Raw genomic sequence first — 24750 nt, forward strand, 5'->3', positions numbered from 1 at the left:
AGTACTCACTGTAGTTGTTTTTATTATTATTATTGGTTTTTTTCTGGGGGGAAGGGACAGGGGTTCTCATGTAATAGCCCTGGCTGTTCTGAACTGGCTTTGTAGAGCAGGTTGCCCTCGAACTCATAAAGATCAGTCTGCCTCAACCTCCTGAGTGTGGGATTAAAAGTGTGCACCACTGCATGGCTCGAGAGTATTATTTTTAAATTATGGCCATTGTTACCATGTGCCAATGCCTAGGATAAGTGATATTCAACAGTTTCAAAATAGGCACAAGGATTTCTTTTAGAAATTACTAGAAAGCGTTACAGATGCTTAAGACTCAGAATCTGAATTCCATTTGTGTTTGTTTGTTTGTTTATTTATTTATTTATTATGTATACAATATTCTGTGTGTTTATGTCTGCAGGCCAGAAGAGGGCGCCAGACATCATTACAGATGGTTGTGAGCCACCATGTGGTTGCTGGGAATTGAACTCAGGACCTTTGGAAGAGCAGGCAATGCTCTTAACCACTGAGCCATCTCTCCAGCCCCCATTTGTGTTCTAGAGTTTAGGTAGGACCAAAGTTATAGGTATTAGAGCTATTTGGTATTGAGGATGCTGTCAGTTTTATACTGGGTGTTGTATATAGCTTCTGCTGCTTTCCATGACTGAAGCTAAAATCCAATTGGAACTGTGCTCAGGTTGCTTTTGTCATAGCCACCAGCTGTAGCCTTCTGAATAACTGGAGACTTGTAACAGGAAGGACAGTAGTGGGGCACACAGCTGTCTAGCCTGTCCTACAAGGAACTTAGCCTGCTCCTGAACCTCCTGCTCTTGAACCTCTTCGTCCCAGTTCTATATAACGCTCTTCATCAAGTTATACAGAAGACAGACAGCTTAGGCAGGACGGGACATGAAAATCTGCCAATATCCCAAGAATGACTGTAGCTTTATATTTACAAGCAGGGGCTTTTGTAGGATTTTGTCAGTAACATTGTCAAGTATAATATGCATCTTACAGCTGTGCCCAGACCTTGCTTTTTGTGCAGACTGAGCCCCTATCCACATGCACATGTGTCTCTAATGACTTTTCAGATCTGCAAAACACTCAGGTTAGCATTATGTTATCTATATAACAAAACCTTTCCCAGAGGACGGGCAGGGCAAGGCATCCTGAACCACCATCCCATAATAAATTGTGGGGTTACAAAGATACTTCAGTGGAGCACTCTGAAAGTCTGTTGTCATGGATTCTGAGCAAGTGGCAGGTGATCCCAGAAGTTTACTACTAAGATATTAAAGGCACATATCAGTGAGGTCTAATATAGCACGGAAAGGTTCCATCTATTTGTATCAGTTGTTTCCTCCATAGATGAAGGGTGTGCAAAGCATGGATGGGAGGTGCTAACTTAATTAGCTCCCTGTAGCCCTCAACTATGCTGAGCCATTACATCTCCATATCCTGGAGCTCTTCCATGAAGCCTCCTTACATCTCTCCACACCTGATGAACTCAGTGGGCCTGACTTTATCTGCTCAGACCTCCTACCCAGGACCACAGGGGAACATGGTCTTGCTGTACCTGCGGGCTTCCTGGGTCAGACAGACCCTGTGTTGACACTGTACCTGGCTGTTGAGGGAGTTCCTGGCTGGTCTTTTGTTGGAGGAAAACATGCTCTCCTCAATTTAGGAGATAATTACCCACTCCCGGGACAGGCTTGATGGTTTTTAACCTGTGTTCTACAGCAGATGTCTTCAGTGAACTGCTCTTTGGGCTTTAAAGCCGTCCAGAAAGCACTTTAGCACACAATTTGACTTTCTGTCAATTCTTTCTTTACAAACTCCAGCTCTACACAAATCTTGCCACATTTGTCTTTGAGTAATCCAGACAGACCTCTTCCTCTGCTTTTTTTTCTTTCTTTTTTTTTTTTTAAGTATTTTTATTTTATGTACATTGGTGTTTTGCTTGTATGTATGTCTGTGTGAGGGTGTCTGATCCCCTGGAATTAGAGTTACTGACAGTTGTGAGCTGTCATGTGGGTGCTGGGAATTGAACTTGGGTTTTCTAGAAGAGCAACCAGTGCTCTTAACTGTTGAGTACTTTTTGAAGATTTAACAAAGTAGAATGGGCACAGGGGCGAATGCCTGTAACACCAGCGCTGTGAAGGCTGGGAAGGAAGTCGAGTCCAAGGTGAGCTGTCTCTCTAGCCCTCTCTGCTCTACTCTTTTGTTTGCTTGTTTTTGTTTTTCAGAACTGTTTCTCTGTGTAGCCCTGGCTGTCCAGGAACTCACCCTGTAGACCAGGCTGGTCTCATTCTCAGAGTGATCCACTTGCCTCCGACTCCCAAGTACTGGGATTAAAGGCACGTTCTACCACCATCTGGCTCTGTTTTTTTTGTTATCTAATTTAAGTTGTTCCCTTTCTTTAGGGACTTTTTACATGCTGGGATAGAATGTTTCAATCTCCAAGGAGACTGTTACACAGCACTGGGTACTAAGAGAATCTGAATATATCCTGTGAGATTAATGGGATAGTTGATGTGGGTGTGTCTAACCTGTAAGTAATGTGTGATATTTGGTAGGTGCATAGTCAGCAAGATGTCTTCCTGTTCTTGTAGCCCTGGCTCACCTTGGACTGTGACTTCCTTCCTCAGCCTTCACAGTGCTGGTGTTACAGGCATGTGCCCCTGTGCCCACTCTGTGTTAAATATTTAAAAAGTACTGAGGTGCTGTACGTTACCAGTGCCTTCCTCAGACATTTCAGTCTTTCTTCTTTGGAAAGTTATGTCCTGGGGCCGGTGAGATGGGCCAGTGAGCAAAGGCATTTGCACCACTTGTGTCTCCTGAATTTGTTACTTCAAATGCACGTGGTGGAAGGAGAGAACTGACTCTTACACGTCGTCGTATGACCTCTGTATGTGCATTGTGGAGCAGGCCCCTCCACTAAATGTAATCCTAAGCATTTACCTGTGTAGGTAAAGCTTTTGAGGAAAGGGCGCAGTGACACAGTTCTGTGGTTTCAGGTTCTCACTGCAGGTCTGAGCCTAACACTTGCCGACTGGGTCAGTTTGGCCTATTAAGTGCATAATTTAAAGGGAAATGTGTGATTTTTATTTTGCTTGAGTTAGTCCACCAGTTTTTTTGATAGAAGTAACTTATTGGTCTTCTAGTAGAATTGAGAGTACTTATTTGCTTTTGAATTCTCGTTAAAACTGGGTTTGGTTTTGAGATAATTTTCTATCGTTCCTTTTATGTCTTTTCTATTTTTAAAGCCAGTAATTATTACTACCAACACTACTACCACTGAAAACAATAATGGATAATAACTCGTTCTTAAGATAGTTTTAGGGAAGAGTCAGAGGCCAGTGAGGTGTTTATCTAGTAATTGGTGCTTTTGTAGTTTCTGAGGGAGAGGGAAAGACCTTTCTTTTACAGACTTGGTCTGATGCTATATTCTTGTGAAGGGTTGTCTGGGTTACTTCTATCCAGCCTATATGCACAAAGAGTTCAACAGTTTTCTTATTTGTATCATATTTGTGCAAGCAAGTTTAACAGGACTTGTCATTTTGGCGGGGAGGTGAAAGGAGGAGAATAGACAGGGTTTCGTCTAGCCCAGCCTGAGTAGCTAAAGATGGCCCTTAATTTCCTCATCCTTCTGCCTTCACCTCTCAAATGCTGGGGTGATAGGCAGACACCACCACACTGACCTTAGACATTTTCAGTATGTTCTTCTGAAAGCATTCATCTACATAGGAAACGGCTTATCCCGAGTTGGGAATAAGATCAACCACTTTCTTCTAATATGGATCCTGTATAATAGATAGCAAACATTTTGGTCCAGATCAGTGTCTGTTTGACTCCCAAAGTAGTGAGATTGAGTAAACAATGTCTTTGACTGAAGTATTTGATTAGGTATTCCATCAAAGGACTTCATAGATAACTTCAAATGATTGGCATTCTTGAAGAGAAACTTGACTGTAATAATAATAAAAAAAGCAATTTGTTCAGTAGATATTGAAATTCTTTCCCTCTTTTGTGTTTTTTTTTTTGTCTTTATCTCAAATTTCTGATACTTGGTATATATTTATTCAGTAAAGGAAGTTAACTGATATCTTCCTTTAGGTAGAGTTTTCCTGTGCAGGGAGCTGCTCCTAAATAATCACTCAGAAACTTAATATTAATTGTAAAGGCTCGGCCAGTAGCTTAGGCTTGTTACTAGCTAATGCTTACATTTAAATTAACTCATATTTCTTAACTACCCTTTGCCCCATGACTTGGTACCTTCTCTCAACATGGCATGCCCATTTTGTTTCTCCTTGCATTTGCTGGTGACCCTTCTGACTCCACCCTTCTTCATCCCAGCATCCTTACTTTTGTTGTCCCACCTATACTTCCTGCCTGGCCACCAGCCAGTCAGTTTTTTTGTTTTGTTTTGTTGTTTTTCTTTTTTTTTTAGTTTTTTGAGACATGGTTTCTCTGTAGCCCTGGCTGTATTTAAACTCATTTTGGAGACAGGTTGGCCTCAAACTCACAAAGATTCATCTGCGTCTGCCTCTGCCTCCCGAGTGCTGGAATTAAATGTGTGCACCACCACTGCCTGACTTTTAATAAAAAGTCAGCTTTTTATTAAAACCAATTCGAGTGACAAATCTTTACAGTATACCAAAGGATAATTTCACAACACCTGCCCTTTTTGGTTGATTTTTTTTGTTGTTGTTGTTGTTTCGTTTTGTTTTGTTTTTTGTTCCTGGAATCAGCCCATTATGAACTTGTGGAAGATTAGCTGTGGCTTGTATATTTTCCCTTCACCTCACAGCCATTGAGTTAGGAGATTGCATTTCCATCAGTGGGATTTTGCACCTGGGTACCGTTGTGCCTCAGGATGGTGGCTCTTCCTGAGTTTTTTAAAAAGTAAACTATCATGACTAAACGTCAGAAAATGCTTTGGTGCTTTAGGCTTTCCACTCAGGTAAATAGGAAATGTTAAAGTTGGTATTTTGTTTAGGCTTTCCATTCAGGTAAACAGGAAGTGTGTTAAAGTTGGTATTTTGTTTAGGCTTTCCACTCAGGGTAAACAGGAAATGTGTTAAAGTTGGTATTTTGTTTCTGTTCAAAACTCAGCAGTGATATTTAATTAGTACAAGAGAAGTTTTATTCAATAAAAATAAGTTTATTATGAAAAAGTAACCTAGCTTTAAACCGTCACTATAAAAGTAAAAAGAAAATATCTCTGTGATGCATAATTTTATCCCACCGTCTTGCTTTAGGTCTTAGGGATATGATGTTCTAAGTAGGATTTCTCTCTTAGTGCTGATTGGCACACAGAAGTGATTTTGCTCTGCTGCTCTGATATCTTTACAAGTGATTTCTTTTCCTGAATAGAGATTGCTTAAGGGTTGATTTTTAAAGTACACATCTTTTTCTTTGGTTCACAGATGTTGTAGATGTTGTAGATTTAGCTGGGTACTGGAGGAAATTGAAAGTTAATGATATGTGATGTCAGGTAACAGCTACTGGAATCACTAGATTTATGATTTTTTTGTTTGTTTTGTTTTTTTTTTTTTTTTTGAGGCAGAATTTCTCTGTAGCTTGGAGCCTATCCTGGAACTAGCTCTTGTAGACCAGGCTGGCCTTGAACTCACAGAGATCCGCCTGCCTCTGCCTCCTGAGTGCTGGGATTAAAGGTGTGAGCTACCACCACCACCCAGCTAGATTTATGATCTTGGAACTAGTTTTATCACTAGTTAGCTCTGTGTCTTTGGACAGGTGATTAAACCTCACTCACTTGGCTCTGAGTTCTTGTCGTCTGTAATTTGAAGTGTGCAATAAACTGGTCTCTGATAAAGCCAGGTGTGATGGCGCACGCCTTTAATCCCAGCACTCCTGAGGCGGATGCAGGTGGATCTCTGTGAGTTGAGGCCAGCCTGGTCTACAGAGTGAGTTACAGGACAGCCAGGGCTGTTACAGAGAGAACCCTGTTTCAAAAAAGTCTCTGATATTTCTAAAAGTTCGTGACTCTGAAGTGTGACACAGGAAAACACTAACTTTCTGCGCCTCCCTACCTCTGTCCACATAGGTTGTTAATTATGTAAATGACGAAAGCGTGGCGTGCACTGCCCTAGACCAGAGCCATCAGAGTGTCGTGTACTCATACCTAATCTTATGTACATAGTGCAGGAGACTTATTTTTTAAGGTTTATTAATGTATGTATGTATGTAGACCATGTACATGCGTGGTGTCTGGTGCAGATCAGAAGAGGATATCAGATCCCCTGGAAATGAAGTAACAGGTGGTTGTAAGCCAACATGTGAATGTTGAGAGCCGAACTGAACTCTTATGCAAGAGCAGGAAGGACTCTTTAACTGTTGGGCCATTTCTGTAACACCCCAATTTGTAAAAATTACTATTTTATTTTATGTGTATAGTTATTTTATCTACATGTATGACTGTGTAGTTTGTACGTGCCTGGTACCAGCAGAGGCCAGAAAAGAGTGTTGGATTCCCTAGAACTGGAACTAGGTATCAATGTGGGTTTTGGGACTCAATCCCAGGCCCTCTAGAAGGGCAACCCGTACTTAACTCCTGAGCATTCCTCCAGCCCCAATTTGCTACTAAAAGTGAAACAAACACTGCAGGAGGGGCAGCCTGTTTAAGTGAGAGAAGTCCAGAGAGTGCTGGGGACAGTCCGTGTTAGAGTGTGCACTTCTGACTCCGTCTGCGGTACGTGTGACTGTAGGTACTGGGAGGGATAGTAACAGCTGGGACAGTATCGATAAGGATGGATAGTATTTTTAAAAGAAAAATGAAGAGTACTTCTTGCGATTAAACAAATGTGATTTTACCATAAGTCTTCGGAGAACTGTTTGAACCTGAATCAGAATCAACACTGCCTTGCCCTTTGGGTGTCATTTAGATGTGACAAATGCCTCTGTGTATATATGTCAGCTATCAGAAAGCACAAAATTAAAAACCTTAAGGAGTATTTAGTTAAAAATATTTGGGAGATAGAGTCATGATATGTAGCCCAGGTTGGTCTGGAACTCACTAAGTAGCTAAGGCTTGTCTTGAACTTGAGAGTTGCATCAGTCTTTTGAATATTGAGATTACAGGTGTATACTACTATAATTTGAAACTTTTTTTTAATGATCTGTCAGTGTGTTTTGCAAACAAATCTACAAAAGCTATTTAGTGAACTCTCAGTTACACACATGTAAATTGTATTTGTTCATACAGACCTCCTTATATCAATGGGATGGATCAGAAAACGGTAAATATTTGAAACCAACAAATAATTCATAAGCCTATTTTAAGTATGGAGACATAGATTAGCACAAACATTTTAAAACCACAACTGTTTGTTAGGGGTGTGTGCGTGCGTGCACGTGTGCATGCATATAAGTGTGTTATGTTAAGTATATTTCTAAGCTTTTAAAATATAAAATAATAATGCTGACATCAAGGATATCCACCAAAATGAAATCTTTTCCTCTCACCTCCTGCTGTTCTTAAAGACTCCACTTCCTAACTCTCGTAGGTAAAATAGTTGCTCTGTGTTCCCTGCACTAGAGACACTAGCAGGTGTACACTCCTCACCCAGCTCAAATGCCTTGAAGGTGGGATGCTGTCTCCTCTTCCTCGTTTGTACCCCAGCCCTTAAGTCGGTCTCTAGAAGATGGTAGTTCAGGTTGGCAGATCTTGAATGAATGACTGATAGTCAAGTTGAAGTTAGGATGGAAGTGTCTAAAAGACCAACTAAAACAATGGCAGGTGCTTTTTATAGAGCCTATAGTAGCTATATGAGTTTTAGAGATGACCAGAAAAGATAGATGCAGAACTAAAAAGAAGAAAGTGATAAGGATCTTTGAGCTGAAGTATCTAATTTGTTGTTTTGTTGTTTGAAATAGTATCTCACTACGTAACCTTGGCTAACCTGGTACTCTGTAGCTTAGGGTGGCCTTCAACTCAAGCCAGTTCTCCTGCTTCAGCCTTCTGAGTGCTGAGATTACAGGTACACACCAGTGTGTCTGGCTTTTAGGTATCTAATTTTATAAAAGGAAAACTTCTTTGTCTAATGAAGGCTAAAAACTAGCCGGGCAGTGGTGGCGCACGCCTTTAATCCCAGCACTCTGGAGGCAGAGGCAGGCAGATGCCAGCCTGGTCTACAAGAGCTAGTTCCAGGACAGGCTCCAAAACCACAGAGAAACCCTGTCTCGAAAAAAAAAAAAAAAACCCTATTAACTGTATGTGGAAGGAAATTAATTACCAAAAGAGATTTATAAAATGAATTAATCTTATGTGGATAACTAACCCAGATAGTGTAGTAGTTTTATTTTTCCCCTTCTATCTGATTTCTCCACCGACTAGATATTTCATAATCGATAAAGAAATGACCAATAATTATGAACCAAGTAGGGGAGAGGGTTGGTTGTTACTAAAAGTTAGAGAGTTGACTTTTGAGAGCTATTATGTTTTGCATTTAGTGTAGGCTGTTGATTTATTGTTATTGTTAGTAGTGGTATATATATAAGAAATTCAACAGTCTTTAAAGAGCTCAAGTAGAACTTTCATTTTTGTAGGCTATTTTAAAAATTAACTTTATTGAAAATACAATCTTGGCTGAGTGTGATGGTGCATGCCTTTAATCCCAGCACTCAGGAGGCAGAGGCAGACAGATCTCTGTGAGTTCGAGGCCAGCCTGGTCTACATCGTGAGTTCCAAGACAACCAGAGCTATGTAGAGAGACCCTGATTCAAAAGACAAAACAAAATGTAACAACAACAAAAACCCAAGAAAAGAAAACCAAGCCTTGGCCTATTCTTAGCCCTATCTGAAAGGAAAAAGAAGAAAAGTATATAAATTATACATACCGTCTAAGTCTAAAACAATAGCAGCAAAAACAACCAAAAAAAACTCCAATGCTTTGGGCACAGTAGTGCAGGCCTACAGTTGCAGCTACTTGGGGAGCTTGGGGAGCTGTGACAGGAGGATTGCAAATTCAGTGCGTATTTGGGTTACAGAGTGAGTTCAAGGTTAACTTGGGCCATACAGTGAGATCTGTCTTAAAAAACCAAACAACAAATCCCCAAGCAAAAATGAGCTGAGCTGGAAATGTGTCTCATTTGGTAGAGTGCTTGCCTAACATGCATGAAGATCTGTGTTGGATTCCCAACATCACATAAACCAGGCGGCATGGATGTGTTCTCAGTACTTGTCAGAAGCAGGAAGATCAGCAGTTGAAGGCCATTGGCCACACAGAGTTCAAGGCCTGGGCTATATGAAACCTTTTCTTAAAACACAAAACAACACCCCCCGCAAAGCAAACAAAAAAAAAAAACTTGAAAAAACAAGAGAAGATTTGTAGGACTCTTGGAGGGGTTGGTTTGGGAAGAGAGAACTTTGGAAGAAATAATATAGGTAGCTGTGTTGGGTACTGGTGGAATTAGTATTGTGATAAGGATTTGGGCACAAAGACAGCTGGCATTTCTCAAAGATCTACTTACTATATTAGGTATTACTTTAAAGATTGTAAATATTTGTAATACAAACAAGATATCTGAACTGTGTATTTTCCTTTTTATGTATTAGCTACAAAATAATTGTAGTCCCATGGTTCCCTAAAGTGTTAGGTTAGGGATTTGTAACAAGTGTGTCTGAACCTAGAGTTGATTATTTGAGTGTGGAGTTGAGAGGGTTAAGCAGTGAGGGTGGACTTTGTATGAATGGATTGCCCATTTTCTTCCATCTTCTGCAGACACAGTGCGGTATAGAATAAGGACCAGGTCTCTGGCGTGCTGTGAGTTTACTTGTAAACATCTTTGTTCTGCTAGTTAGTTCTTGAGTAACATTGAGGAATCACCTAACTTCTTTGAGGTTATTTGTCATTTTCATGTGTAACAGAAGGTTAGTGATACAAATCTCATCTCTTAGAGTTTGGAAATTTAAGATAGTGTCCAAGCTTAGGCAAAAAAGGAAAATAAAAATCTGGTAAAGCTGGAGTTAAATGGGGGGCCATGTTCCAGCCCCAACAAGCATCAGGACTTGAAAGCTTTGGCCGTGTGGTTCTGGCTTTAGAATTAAGGGTGGAAGAAATGGATTATAGAATTTTCCCCATACTTTAGGACAGCCAGTGAGACCAGGGATGTGTCAGGGGTGTCCCTGAATGGAGTCCTTAGAGAGGCCATTGTGTTAAAGTGTGAAGTTGAAGCCTGGATTGCTTTGGAGACCCCAAGATGTTAGAGATGCCAGAGTCATGGGATAGCTATGGAGGAGAGCTGCTAACAGGGAGTGGAAGCAGCCCAAGAGAAAGAAGTGTGCTGCAGTCAGCAAAGCTGAATAGAGCTGGAGATGTGGAGAGTGTTTTGACATCAGACATGGAGATGCAGAGTCTGGAGTTTGCCAAGCTGATTTTGGACTTGCTTTGGTCCAGCATCTACTCCTATTCTCCCTTCCCTGTGTGTTGGAGTGCCATTATATGTTGAAAGTATGTAATCTGCTTTTTGATTTTGATTTTTATAGGTGATTGCAGTTAAGAAATTGCCAGAAGAGACTAGACTTTCAAACATGTTTGAGACTGTAAGAAACTATCGGGACTTTTGAAGTTGGACTGAATGCATTTTTCCATTATGATACGGCTATAAGCCTTTGGGGTCTAGGCAGTAGAATGTGGTGGTTTGAAAGAAAATGGCCCCCAAAGGGAGTGGCACTGTTAAGAGGTGTGGTCTTGTTGGAGGAAATGTGTCACTGTGGGGGCAGGCTTTGAGGTCTCTTTTCTTAAGCTTCACTTAATGTGAGTCAGTCAACTTCTTGTTCCTGCAGGATGGAGCACTCTCAGCTCCAGCACCATGTCTGCCTGCACGCTGCCATGCTCCCCTTCATGATCGTAATGAACTAAACTTCTGAAAATGTAAGAGAACCACCACCAATTAAATATTTTCTTTATGAGATTTGCCGAAGTCATGGTATCCCTTCACAGCAATAAAACTAAGACAGACCAGATGGTGATAGATGTGGAGGGCAAAGTTCGGTTGGCACGCCAAGGGGAAAGTGAACTCCAGACAATACTTTGCAAATGAGGAAAGAGCTTACCTGCTGGACCAGCAATTCTCTGCAAAATGATTGAGGATGACAGAGTCATGATGTTGGGCCACAACAAGTATTTATGTGAAGTAATGATTTAATATTTTCCATTGAAAAAAATCCATCATTCTCAGGAGTTAATTTTGTTCTATAGGACAGAATAAGAACCATTATGTGAACAGTACTAGGGGGAGGGGTCTGGTGATAGACTTGGCTTTTGTTTAGAAGAAAATAGTTTATAGCAGTTGGAGCTGAAAGCATTGAACGCCCTATCAAAGCCTGTATTCACTCGGGAACTGGATGACCTGCTAGAGATGTAATAGAAGAGTCCTTGCACTGGTCTGAGTAGTTGGTGATGGCCCTTTACTAGGTAGGAAACTGGTTGATTTTGACGTTTGAATCTGTCTGTACATATAATCAACAAAGATTTGAGTGCTGCCTCCCTTTATTTGAAAAGTTGAAGGTTAGTGTTTTGTTTTCTTGTTTGGGTTTTTCCTCCCTGTGTGCTGAGGCAGAGTCTTTGCCATTGGCTTCAATATCCCCATGGAATTTGAGAACCTTTAGCCAGGTGTGGTGATGTAACAAGAGCTGCTGTCCTTACCTGTTTGGCAAAGGGCACAGTCCATGCCATGTACCTGGAGAATCAAATACAAGAATGTGCTGCCAAGAAGTTTGCTCTAGTGCTTCACATTTTTGCTGAAAAGCCAGTCTTTCCAGATATGAGTTATTTGTTTATTTTAGATGTTTGGAAATGAATGACCTACCTTCTGTTACCATGTAAGATCTCAGATGCCATAGCACCAATAGTTTTCATTTGCTTCTCGTTCTCAGGAGCCTGAATCTGGCTGGAAATTGTCTGCGTGCCTGTGGCTTAGTCAGGTCTTCTCCTTTCTGCTGAGTGCTGTTTGTGTTTTTCCCCATATCTTCTCAGAAGTGGCTTGCCTTGTTTTGTTTCTTTACTTTTCTTGTCTGTCTATCAAGACAGGGTCTCATAGCTCTCATAGCTCTGGCTCTCACTCTGTAGACCAAGCTGGCCTTTCCTCACAGAGCTCTGCCCTCTTCTACTTCAGAGTGTGGGATTGAAGGCCTGAGCCACCACACTCATCAGTCCTGTTTTATCTTTTAAGAATAGAGATTGAAGTTCATTTTGGAGTTAGGTTCTTGATTTTGCATTGTTTATATGTTGTTACTAGGCAGTGCCCATGTCCTGTGACCAAAGTGCTGAACACAGTGGGCTTTGGACAGAATTCTCACATGCACTAGGAGATGAAAAATTCATCTATGATTTCTAAAAGCATTTACTTTTTAATATTTTTTGAGATAGGGTCTTTCTTTGTAGCCTTGAATTCTCATTCCTCCTGCCTCTGCCTCTTGGGTGCTGGTATTACAGACGTTACCACTTGCCTGCCTTGAAGTTAAGTTCTTAAGCACAGACTTCAAGGGGATTGGGTCACTGTTTAGAAAGCTTGGTCAGAAGTTCTTCATGCAGTTCTGGGTTAGTGGGAGGTTAATAACCTCAGAGGAATGTTGACTTGGTGCTTAGTATATTGAGGCAGATGAAGACTAGACATTTGTTTACATTGAATTTATTCAGCAGGTATTTATTACTCCTGCAATATTGTAGATACCTTGCTAAATGTTGGCCTGGGATAAAATAAATCATGTCCTGTATCCACTGACTTCTTGTGTTGCTAGAGCACTAAAAGAAATAATAGTTTCTCTTCCTCAAAAAAAAAAAAATATCAAAAGAGCTACCTACCACCACCAAGACAATGAGTTATCAGGTTAGAGAGTTAGAATTTTTATAACCCACAAATATTTCTTATTTGCCTTACTATATTCAAGGAATGAAGAAAATTGGGATCAGATCACACCACTAAACAAGTTGTATCCTGGGACAGAAGCGGAGTGAAGAAAAAAATGCCTGGGAGTCATTCTTAGGCTTTAGGTGTAGGAAGACTGTTTTGTCTGAGTCACCTGTTGTTTTCAAGAATTCTGGTTTTGGCTTTTCCAAAAAGATGGAATTAGTGGGTGTAGTGGGCAGTGTGTACCTGGGCACTTTATGAATGAGCCACCTTCTTCAGACCTGGTGAATTTGGTCAGAGGTTGTTCTCCACCCTATTTTTGCTTTCTCAACTGGGACTGTTAACCACAGAGGAATGTTGGCTTGGTGCCAGGTGGTCAGGTCAGAGACATAGTTTCTGCTAAAGTCAAGTCTGAAAGAAAGGATTTTTTTTTTTTTTTTTTTCAGGTAAACTTACCTAGTACTCATCTGTCCTGGAAGGAGAAAAGCATTTCTGGTTCTGCCTATTTCCTGAACTCCTGAAGTTGCTTTTGTGATGAGCCTTTGGGTTCTGCTCAGATGTGTAGGACAGCTTGCTGTTTTATTCTCAGTAGTTCTCAGTTTTTACTTTACACTTCCTGTCTACTCAGCCAGCAAGGGAATATTGTCAACCCTGAACTCCTCTGCTCTGTAGTACTCATTTGTTTAATAAGAGTCTGCTAAGGGCCAATGTGCCATGTGTGTCAAGTGATTCGTTCTGTTGATACATCAGGAAAGAACACACACAACTTCTATTTCCCCAAACTTGGCGTATGAAAATCAAGAGAGGTTAGACAGGGAGTGATTAAATTAACTTCAGAGGAAACCCAGGGCATGATGGCATTCAAGATGCTGAGGCAAGAAGACTGCAGAATAAAGCATTGTCTCCAAAAATAAAACTAAAACCCTTAATAATAAATATGTTTCAGGAAAGAAATGAACATGGGGCTATGTTAGGAAACATTGCAGGTTGGGGAGCTTTATAGGGCAGCATTCTGCTGCCTCCTTCCTTTCGACTGGAGAAGCAAATTTGACACTGGGGTGGGTATAGAGCACTTGCACAGCATATACAAGCCCTAGGTTTAATACCTAGTGCCTCTTTCAAACAAGTAAATAAAATAAATAGCGGAGAGAAAGCTTTGTTCATAGTGGTTTGTGGTTATTGTAGGCAATAAGACATTATTGTTAATGAGGAAATTAAGTGTGATTCTTCAAATAATTTTAAACTTCTTTATTTTAAAACTTCAACTTAGAATGAAGGAACCAGAATAGTTTCCCATTTAGATAAATCTGTTGGAATTGGGCTGGGATGATGTTGTTCTAGGTACTTGAGCCTTGTGTGCTTATCTCCTTTTCAGGTTCAAGCCTGGATTTTGATCTATGTTCTGCTCACGTCCTGCTGCCTGAGAGTACCTGATGATCCCATGACCCTGGACATGGATGCTGTCCTGTCGGATTTTGTCCGTTCTACAGGTGCAGAGCCAGGGCTGGCCCGAGATCTTCTGGAAGGTAAGGAGAGAGTGAGAAAGAGAAAGCAAAGTGCCATATTTACTAGGAATATTTAAGGTGATCAGAAGTATTCTGTATACCATAGACCTCCATTTAAGTTGCTTCTTATTATCTGCTTGGTGTGCCCAACTAGTTTTAAAATCCAAAATCCCTTCACCTTGTATGTTTTCGGGGCTGGAGAGATGGCTCAGAGGTTAAGAGCACTGACTGCTCTTCCAGAGGTCCTGAGTTCAATTCCCAGCAACCACATGGTGGCTCACAGCCATCTATAATGAGATCTGGTGCCCTCTTCTGGCAAGCATACATGGAAAAAATGCTGCATAATAAATAAATAAATAAATAAATAAATAAATAAATAAATAAGGCTCCAAAGCAACAGAGAAACCCTGTCTCAAAAAACCAAAACAGCAATTCCACCTTGTATGTTTTCGAGAGCTTTCTTCATGAGTTTATATTCAGATAATCCAAGAAGAAAGTTAAATTAGCTCACTAAAATCATAATCATAAGTAAAAACACTTGATCTTGAGCTCTAGCCTCTACACACTTGTATATACACACCACACATATATACCACACACATGCTTTAACCTCTATACACACTTGTATGCACACACACCACACACACACACACACATATACTATACGCAGCGCAACAACACACTCAAAATTAAGAAAAAATTAAAAATGAAATCATCTTCTTATAAAATGTACAGTGTGCCTAGCATATGCCAGGTACTTGAGATGTATTTTCTCAACTACCATGCTATAACTTTGAAACTGAGGTTCAGTGAAGCTACATAGAATTTGAACCTTGGGGCTGGGGAGATGGCTCAGTAGTTAAGAGCATTGCCTGCTCTTCCAAAGGTCCTGAGTTCAATTCCCAGCAACCACATGGTGGCTCACAACTGTCTGTAATGATGTCTGGCGCCCTCTTCTGGCCTGCAGACATACACAGACAGAATATTGTATACATAATAAATAAATAAATAAATAATTTAAAAAAAAAAGAATTTGAACCTTGACAATTTTTTAGAATGTGTCTCTTAATGATTATGTTACAAATTACTTCTTATATTTTATAAACACTCATGTTATAAAAAAAAGCTGAGCATGCTGTGAGAGTGAAGATGTTCTGAAGGCCTACCCAGGAGAAGTAGTTACAGACAACCCTAAGAGTAGAGAGAGATGGATGTAATGTAAAGAGAAATAGTGAGAGAGATGAGACAGTGATTGGGAGCTGGTTAAGTGGACAAGAAGCAGAATATGGGGCCTTTGTTGGCCATAGTAAGGGACTTCTATGTTCATTGGAAGTGAAGTTTTTAATAGAATAAGAATAGTTTTTCCAGTTTCAGTGTTCAAGCTATTCCAATAGGATTGTATTGGAAGGTGGCCAGTGATAAAACCAGCTAAGAATTGCCATAGTTCAGGTGAGAGATAATGGTGACTTAGACCACAGTGTGGGTGAGAGGGAGAGAAGCTGATGGATTTAGATATAAATTAGTAGCTGGAGAGATAATTCAGTAGTTGAGCATTTGCTGCTCTTACAGAGAACCTGAGTTCAGTTCCCAGTATTCACATAGTGGCTCATAGCTTTATGCAACTTTAGTTGGTTTCCTTGAACACCAGGGAAGCATGTGATACACACACATACATGCAGACCAAACATTTATACACATAAAATAAAAAATAAGTGACTTTTTAAAAAGGTACAATTTAGAAAAATAAAGAACTTTGATGTCTCCTTTCTCATGCTGTTTTTCTTTAAAAGTTAACTCTTTCCGAGGCATAATGTCACATAATCACAGCACTCAGGAGATGCAAGTGGATCTCTGTGAATTTAAGACTAGCCTTGTTCTCAAATCAAAACAACAAAACGTTAACTTTGGTTGTAGTAAAAGAATTAGAAAGAAGAAAGATTAGGAGCAGAGAGACTTAGAAAGTCTTATTAGAGAGTCTCCCTTTCAAAACACCAGAGACTAGGTAAGTATCATGAGGATTTGAGTCAGGGCAGAGACAATAAAAATAGACAAGAAAGAATGGATGTGAGAGATATTTAGACCCTGAGGATTAACTGGGATGGTGAGGGAGAAGAGAGTGTGAGGAGCTGAAACTGAAGGCTTGGGACTTTCAGGGATTGTGATGCTATTACTGATTTAGGGGACACATGAGGAAGAGAGGGCACACGTGTTTTGGGGTGGAGATGGTTGGCATTCCGTGCTGGCCTGATGGTTTTAAGGTACTTTCCTGACAGTTGGAGGTCCTGTTCTTAAAACAGGCTATAGATTAATAGATGAATTGATTTAGGGAAAATACTCTCCATTTATTCAGCAAATATTTATTCTCTTCTAGATGCTAGGTATTATTTTGGATGCTTGTGCCAAACAAAAGTTCCTACCCTAATGTTGCAGCAGGATAAACAGTAAACAAGTATGGTGGAGATACACATTGTAAAGTATGTTCTAGGGTATGGAGTGCATGTGATTTTAAACTGGGAAGCCAGCATAGGACTGACTAAGAATGCGATATTTGAACAGATACCCGAAGTTTACAAAGATTTACATATGTAGATAACACTGGAGAAAAGTCTTCTATGCAGTAGAATAGGCAAGAGAGGCCTTGGTGGGAGCAGTCTTGGTGTGGTCTAGGAACAGCAAGGAGACCAGAACATAAGTGGAGACTAGAACAAAGAGTGAAGAAAGAGAGTTGAAGAGTGTTGGAATTAAGTCAGCAAGCATGGGTTAGAATAGAGACTGTGGCAGCAGTAGTAAATGCATGTGGGAATCTGCATACAAGATACTGTTGTATGTGCTTTCGACTCGCTTAACCTTCAGAACAGCACTGTGCTTCAGGCACAGCATTGCATGACTTTTTTCTGGGGAAGGATATTTCTATCCATCCCCGATAGAGGGAGCAGATTATAAAAGCCACCTCTACTAAGATTAGCCTGCTGAACCAGAACTTATTGAGGTTACTTTAGGAACATGGGTAGCATGCCAAGCATGTGGAAAACTGGACAGCTATACCACCAAAAAGTCCGTCTTTGAACCAATTCTTTTTTTTTTTGGTTTTTTGAGACAGGGTTTCTCTGGCTTTGGAGCCTGTCCTGGAACTAGCTCTTGTAGACCAGGCTGGTCTCGAACTCACAGAGATTCACCTGCCTCTGCCTCCCGAGTGCTGGGATTAAAGGAGTGCATCACCACCGCCCGGCTGAACCAATTCTTAAATGTTTATATATCCTTGAGCAGAGGAGGGACCTAATGAACGTCATTAATCTTATTACCATCTCCCTACTAAGGGGGAATTAAAAAAAAATTTTGGTCTTATTTTATGTCTGTGTGTGAGTGCCTGACATGTATGTGTACTATGTGCATGCCTAGTATTCAAGAAGGCCAGAAGAGGGTGTCAGATGGCAATGATCATATCCAACCTGGAAGAAATGGCTACACAGCATGCTAGTATTATTATCTACATTTTCATAAATAAGTAAATTACAGCACAGAGAAAAGGCTAGGAAATAGGAGAGGTCATAGAAAGTCTCGAATAGTGGGCAAAGGCGTAGTGATGAACCATTACATAAAGATTTTGAACATAGAGCTAAAATGGTTAGAACGGTGCTTTAGAAAAACAAATCTCATGGGATTCCTTGGGTAGATTGGAGGTGTAGGGTGCTCGGTGAGAAGCTAGCCCAAGGCTACAGCAGCTAGAGTGCACAGGCACAAACAGCCAACATGTATGAAATAATTTAGCTGCAGAAAGCTGCGATAGAGTCTTTGAGATAGAGAGCTGTTCGTAAAGCAGGAGCAGTGCAGCTCCTTTCCGTGCTGTGATATCTGGAAACTCTTCACTGGAGAGTTTCACCGTTAGGTGGCTTTCAGACATCCTAGAATCTACCTCAGCTAATGAGCCCGGTGCAAACTAACTGTGACTTTGAACAAGTCATGGTACTTCTGTAAGCTTTGTCTCATTTATCTGTAAAAGGAGTTTCATTTTAGTGACTAAGTCTCTGAAGAGCCCTTTGAGTTTAGAGACAAAGTATCATTATATAGTTTACATAGGAAATAGACAATAAAGAAAATCAGTGCTTCAGATTGAAGAAAATTAAAGTAGTTGGATAAGAAAGTTGATAGAATTGTGGTGTGCATTATTAGTATGTTCTTACTTGGCTCATTTATATCTATCTATCTATCTATCTATCTATCTATCTATCTATCTATCTATCTATCTATCTATCTATCTATCTGCTTTTTCGAAACAGGGTTTCTCTGTATAGCTTTGGCTGTCCTGTATAGACCAGGCTAGCCTCTCACTCCAAGATCTGCCTGCTTCTGCCTCCCGAGTTGCTGGGATTAAAGGCATCTCCCACCACTGCCTGGCATTACTAGGTTTATTTTTGATATGAGGTGTTTTGAAACTGAGTCTGAGGTAGACCAGACTAGCTTCAAATTCTTTGATCCTCCTGTCTCACCCTCTCGAGTTCTAGCATTGTGAGCTTGTGCTGCCATACCTGGCTTGCTTGGTTATGCTAGGGTGGTTAGAATGGTCTTCCTATGTCTCTCTCCAGTTTCATAATACTCTAGGACTAAAATGGTATTTTTTTTTTTCTATTAGGAAAGAACTGGGATGTGAGTGCTGCCCTCAGTGATTTTGAACAGCTACGCCAAGTCCATGCTGGGAATCTGTCCCCACCCTTTAGTGGAGGGAGTAGTTGTTCTAAGACCCCTGAAAAAGGGTGTTCTGATAGAGAACCCACTCGCCCTTCTCGACCGGTCCTACAGAGACAGGATGACATCGTTCAAGGTATTGCTTGAACTGAGGACTAAGCTTTTGCATGTGGATTAGGAAGAGTTTGTGTGCTCCTTAACTCTCTTCCCATCAAATCCAGCTGGTAATTTGTAGCTAGCTATACAATGGGCTGAGACAGTTCCTGCTTGCTTCACATCGACAACTGCATAGCATTAGAGCTCCCATCCCCTGTGATAATCAATCACCCATGTACTTCAAGCTGTGCAAACACATAATATTATACTGACAAATTTTGCTCCTAATGTTACATGGGCTGGGGCATTGCAGGTGCTATGTACTTAAAACATATGAAATGATTTGGGGATGCAGTTTACATTACTGTTTTGTTCTCTGGCATATTAAAATTTGACTGTCTCTGTAAATTTATGATAAATATGAATACTAATAAAAGTTATAGTAAATAATATAGATGTTGGTGATGACACTGTCACTTTCTTTTCTATAATGGAAATCTTTTCTATATCCTCTAAGACCCTAAGGATTACTAGAGTCATTATTTGGCTAAATCCAACCAAATGAAAGCCCATTTCTCTTACTTGTTCTTCTTCCCACTAGAAAAATGACCCAGTTCACACTCATGTTGAAAAATGGGAGTCAAAGATGAGGTCATCGGGAAAAGGAAAGTCAGGGAAACCCCAACAAGGTTAGGTGAATGTGTTTTTGTACTACTGTAAGTATCTACAAAAATACCATTTTGTATATTCTCCCATTTGTATTTGGCTTAAGAAAAGAAATACCATGAGGTTCAGAAGTAGCTGGTTAGGTACAGTTTTTCCTTGACTGGAGACTGTCAAGTACTCTTACCACCTTCATCTGTGGAGAGTTCTCAAAATGGGTTGCATATATTCTAAGGTGACTCCATTTCTCATTGCAGAAAAACGCCTGTCTAGGGGCATCTCCCACGCCAGTTCCAGCATTGTTTCCCTGGCCCGGTCCCATGTCTCCTCCAATGGTGGGGGTGGGGGGAGCAGTGAGCACCCCCTGGAAATGCCCATCTGTGCCTTCCAGCTTCCAGATCTCACTGTGTACAAAGAAGACTTCCGAAGCTTCATAGAGAGGGACCTCATTGAACAGTCCATGCTGGTCGCCTTGGAACAGGCAGGTCAGTGGGTGTTTCCTCTTCAGTGATGTCTCCTCTAGTCTCTGCCTGCAGCCACAGAAAGGGGCCAGTCTCCGTCAGCAACCTCTTTTTTAAGTGTGTGATCTGATAACTGTCAGAGATAGGGGTCAGTCAGATACGTGTCCTGAGATAACGAATGAAAATTAGCCAGGTGTGTGGGGAGGGGCAGGAATAAACATTAGATACTTTGGAAAGTTCCTATTTAATAGAAGGGAAACCAGATATGTATGTGAAGGGTTTAGTAATTGATGCCCCCAAATCAACACATGAACAAATATGACTGATTATAATTGGCCATGGAGCACCTTTGCAAACACAGAGGACCAAGACTATAGATGATGCACTGAGAGTCACATCTATGACTTTTCTCCACATTTATTTACCTTTACAATTGAGTTCATTTTAAATTAGCATTAAAATTAGTTTGGGTCAGCAAGATAGCTCAGTGGATAAAGACATCTGCCACCAAGGATTGATGACTTGCGTTTGATCCTTGGGACTCACACTGTGAAGAAGAAAACTGACTCCCACAGGTTGTCTTCTCACTGCCAGACAGGTACTGTGACATGTACACATGTGCCATTGCTTATGCACTCACACACTAAGTGTAATTTTTAAAAAATTAGCTCCTGTAAAACAGTATGGTAGTTGGCGGTTCTGGGAAGAACTTATGTGTTAGAATATCCTCATGGTGGTTGTGGAAATTGAAAAAGGCCAGGCTTAGTGGTGTGTTCCTTTATTTAATTTCAGCATTCTAGAGACAGAAGAGGCCCATCTGATCTACCTGGTCTACACAGCAAGCTCCAGGCTAGCTATCACTACCTATTGAGACCTTTCTCAAAAATGGGAAAAAAAAAATCCTCAAGGGGGCTAGAGATATGGCTCAGAATCTGTTCTTCCAGGGACACAGGTTTTGTTTCGGTACTCACATGTAAGCCTGAAGTTGTCTATAACTCTACTTGCAGGAGAGCCAGTGCCCTCTTCTAACCTCTGAGGGCACAGGCATTCTTGTGGGACATAGACATACATGCAGATAAAACACTCATACACGTAACTTAAATAAATATTAAAAAAGATTTTCAGTTCTAATGGAAGGAAAATTGGAGGTTGGAAGTGGGGACATGGAAAGGGAGCTTTTTCATTTCATATCCATCTATCTTAACTATAACTCTCTTTAGAAGCTAGCAAGTTATCTGGGCTAGTGAAATTATAAGCCGTTTTACCTTTTGTAGACTTTTAATTGCTCAAGGAAACACAATTTTAAGGGTCGTTTGTAAACTAGCTCCCTCCTGTAAGTCCTGACTCGGCAATTGTGAGATTGTCGTTCACAGTTGAGTCTGCTTTACTTGAATGCTTTATGTACTTTTTCTTTTTGATGTCACACTGCATACCTGCAGAGTGCTGAATGATACAGACATATACCATACATAGTTTTTCTTTTGTTTATGATTCAGTTAAGTTGAGCTTTGCTTCCAGTGTATTTACCAGTCTTTTTGCCAGAGTGAAGGATTCAAACAAAGTAGCTAACAGTTTCAGTCTGAGCACTATTGACTTTTGGTGCCAGATTAATTCTTTGTTGTACATGCTACCTTGAGCATTATTTTATGTTTATAATATAATATAATGTTCTCTCTGGTCTCTGTGTGCTAGATACCAGAAGTATGTACCTCCCTACCAGTTGTGACAAATAGACATATCTTCATACATTGGCTAATGATCCCATGAGACAAAACTGTCCCTCCTTAAGACCACTGATCTAACCAGTCATCCCTATACATTCTAACTGTAAGAAAGACTATATAGAGAGTCACAGAGGCTGGACTTAATGTTGTGTTTCTATAATCTCAGCACTAAGGATGCAGAGGCAGATGTATCAGTAGTTCAAGGCCCGTCATGTTTCATGAGATCATGTTTCAAAATTATTATAATAAATAATAACAACAATAGTAATACAGAGCATGCAGTATCTCTATTGGGAGGCTTAGGCAGAAGGATCATGTGTAGCAATACACCCATCTCAAGGGGAAAAAGAGTAGTTTTATTCCGGGCTGTCTTCTTAATCCACTTCTCTCCTTTTCTCCTACTGTCGTGTCTGTAGGGCGTTTGAATTGGTGGGTCAGTGTGGACTCCACCTGTCAGAGGCTGCTTCCTTTAGCAACTACTGGAGATGGGAACTGCCTCCTGCATGCAGCCTCTCTTGGTGAGTCTTAAAAATGGTCCTCCCTCCCCTGTAGAGAGAAAGCAATTGAGCCAAACATCATCACGTGTAGGATTTCATCTCAGGTCAAGTGATGGCTCACAGCAGACTTAGAGAGATGGGCAAGCCTTGACTTGGCTTGTTGTCCTTAGAGATGGACAAGCACAGGGCTGGTTTAGGCTCCATTCTGAGCTGAGCCCTAGGAGTAATGAGCATAGTCAGCAAAGTTTGTGTGGCTATATACATGTATGGTGGCAACATTATATTTGATTATTCTTCTACTTGGTCCTTGTGACACTGACTTCGGACTAACAACTCCATATATTTGTTCTTAGCTTTGGAAGGGGTCCCCATTTTCTGGCTATTTCATGAGCTCTGATGCTGATGGTCGTGGTGCCATGCCAGTCTTACTGGCTGTTGTGTTTGGTTTGTTAGATTTGCTGAGGAGTAAAGGCTTCCTTTCAGGAGTTTGGGGAATGTATTCTATCCCCCCATCCTTTTTTGAGGCCCTGGGTTTGGTCCCTGTCATCACAAAACAAAGGCTGGATTAGTAAGTGGGGCTGAATTAAGACAGTGTCCTATGCCTTGCTTTCTTCCCACAGGGATGTGGGGTTTCCATGATAGAGACTTGGTGCTGAGGAAAGCTTTGTATGCACTAATGGAGAAGGGTATCGAGAAGGAAGCCTTGAGAAGACGCTGGAGGTGGCAGCAGACACAGCAGAATAAAGAGGTGGGTGAGCTGGGTGGGAGCTGTTTCCAGAGTCTCCTAGTGCTGGATTGTGTCTTCCTGTGTGCTTCCGAAACTCACAGAAAATGCAGGAATTGCCACAGGACAAGTGCCTTCTTATCTACTAAGACCAGCTAATCGAGGCCTGTACCTGCGAGAGAAACCTGTGGTTTCTAACATTGCGCCTTTTACAGATACTCAGTAGTTCTTAGTGGAAGGGTTTTTGTTTTGCTTTGTTTTTTTAATGCGCTATGATAATTTCATAGGATTTTTTTTTTTTTTCGAGACAGGGTTTCTTTGTAGCTTTGGAGCCTGTCCTGGAACTAGCTCTTGTAGACTAGGCTGGCCTCGAACTCACAGAGATCTGCCTGCCTCTGCCTCCTGAGTGCTGGGATTAAAGGCGTGCGCCACCACCGCCTGGCTTCAATTTCATAGGATTTTTTTTTTTTTTTTTTTTTTTTGGTTTTTCGAGACAGGGTTTCTCTGTGGTTTTGGAGCCTGTCCTGGAACTAGCTCTTGTAGACCAGGCTGGTCTCGAACTCACAGAGATCCGCTTGCCTCTGCCTCCCAAGTGCTGGGATTAAAGGCGTGCGCCACCACCGCCCGGCAATTTCATAGGATTTTTGTACTTCATTTTGTATTATTAGGCTAGATTATCCATCCATCCATACATCCATCCATCCATCTGTTGGGGGGCTGCATACATTACTACAATGTGTATGTGGAGGTCAGAGGACAACTTGTGGGAGTTGGTTCTCTCCTTCCACTGTGTGGATTCCAGGGATCAAAATTCAAATCATCAAGCTTGGTGGTAAGTGCCTCTATCTACAGAGTTATCTCACCTGCCCTAGATTAATTTTGAATCCTTCTCTCCCCTTCTCTTTCCCTCCCCTCTCTTCCTTCACCCCCTGTTCTTCCCTTCTCACACTTCTTCTTCCCCCTCTTTCCTCTTCCCTTTTCTCCTTAGCCAGGCTCTTACTCTGGTAACCCAGGCTAGCCTGGGACTCACTACTTAGTCCAGGCTGGCACTGATTTTGCAGCAGTTCTTCTGCCTCAGCTTCCCAATTGCTAGGATATGGGTAAATCACTATTTTCAGCTTCTTCTTAATTCTTAAAAAAAAAAAAAAGGTTTATTATATGTGAATGTGTGTGTGCCATGCCACACATGTGGAAGTCAGAAGACAACTTGTATGAAACAATTTGCTCCCACAGTGTGGGGTCTGGAGATTGAACAGGTTTTCAGGGTTAGTAGCAAGTACCCTTAACTGCTTGCCACCCATGTTTTTAATTCTTTTTTTTTTTTAAAGATTATTTATTTATTTATTTATATATTTATTTATTTATTTATTTATTATGTATACAATGTTCTGTATGTGTGTATGCCTGCAGGCCAGAAGAGGGCACCAGACCTCATTACAGATGGTTGTGAGCCACCATGTGGTTGCTGGGAATTGAACTCAGGACCTTTGGAAGAGCAGGCAATGCTCTTAACCGCTGAGCCATCTCTCCAGC

General features: G+C 41.0%; 1 protein-coding gene across 2 annotated transcripts in view; it reads left to right on the forward strand.

Annotated features, from left to right (window-relative positions):
- Positions 1–24750, forward strand: part of Otud7b (OTU deubiquitinase 7B) — a 61528-nt gene that overhangs the window by 18093 nt on the left and 18685 nt on the right. For both annotated transcript variants that reach the window (XM_057793132.1, XM_057793131.1), the window contains 5 exons: positions 14240–14390; positions 19000–19188; positions 20069–20296; positions 22413–22514; positions 23114–23241. In XM_057793132.1, the coding sequence (XP_057649115.1) occupies positions 14306–14390; positions 19000–19188; positions 20069–20296; positions 22413–22514; positions 23114–23241 (732 nt within the window). In that variant the 5' untranslated portion in view covers positions 14240–14305. The remainder of the gene's footprint in view (positions 1–14239; positions 14391–18999; positions 19189–20068; positions 20297–22412; positions 22515–23113; positions 23242–24750) is intronic.

Source organism: Chionomys nivalis, chromosome 18 (assembly GCF_950005125.1).
Source record: "Chionomys nivalis chromosome 18, mChiNiv1.1, whole genome shotgun sequence".
NCBI classification, from domain to species: domain Eukaryota; kingdom Metazoa; phylum Chordata; class Mammalia; order Rodentia; family Cricetidae; genus Chionomys; species Chionomys nivalis.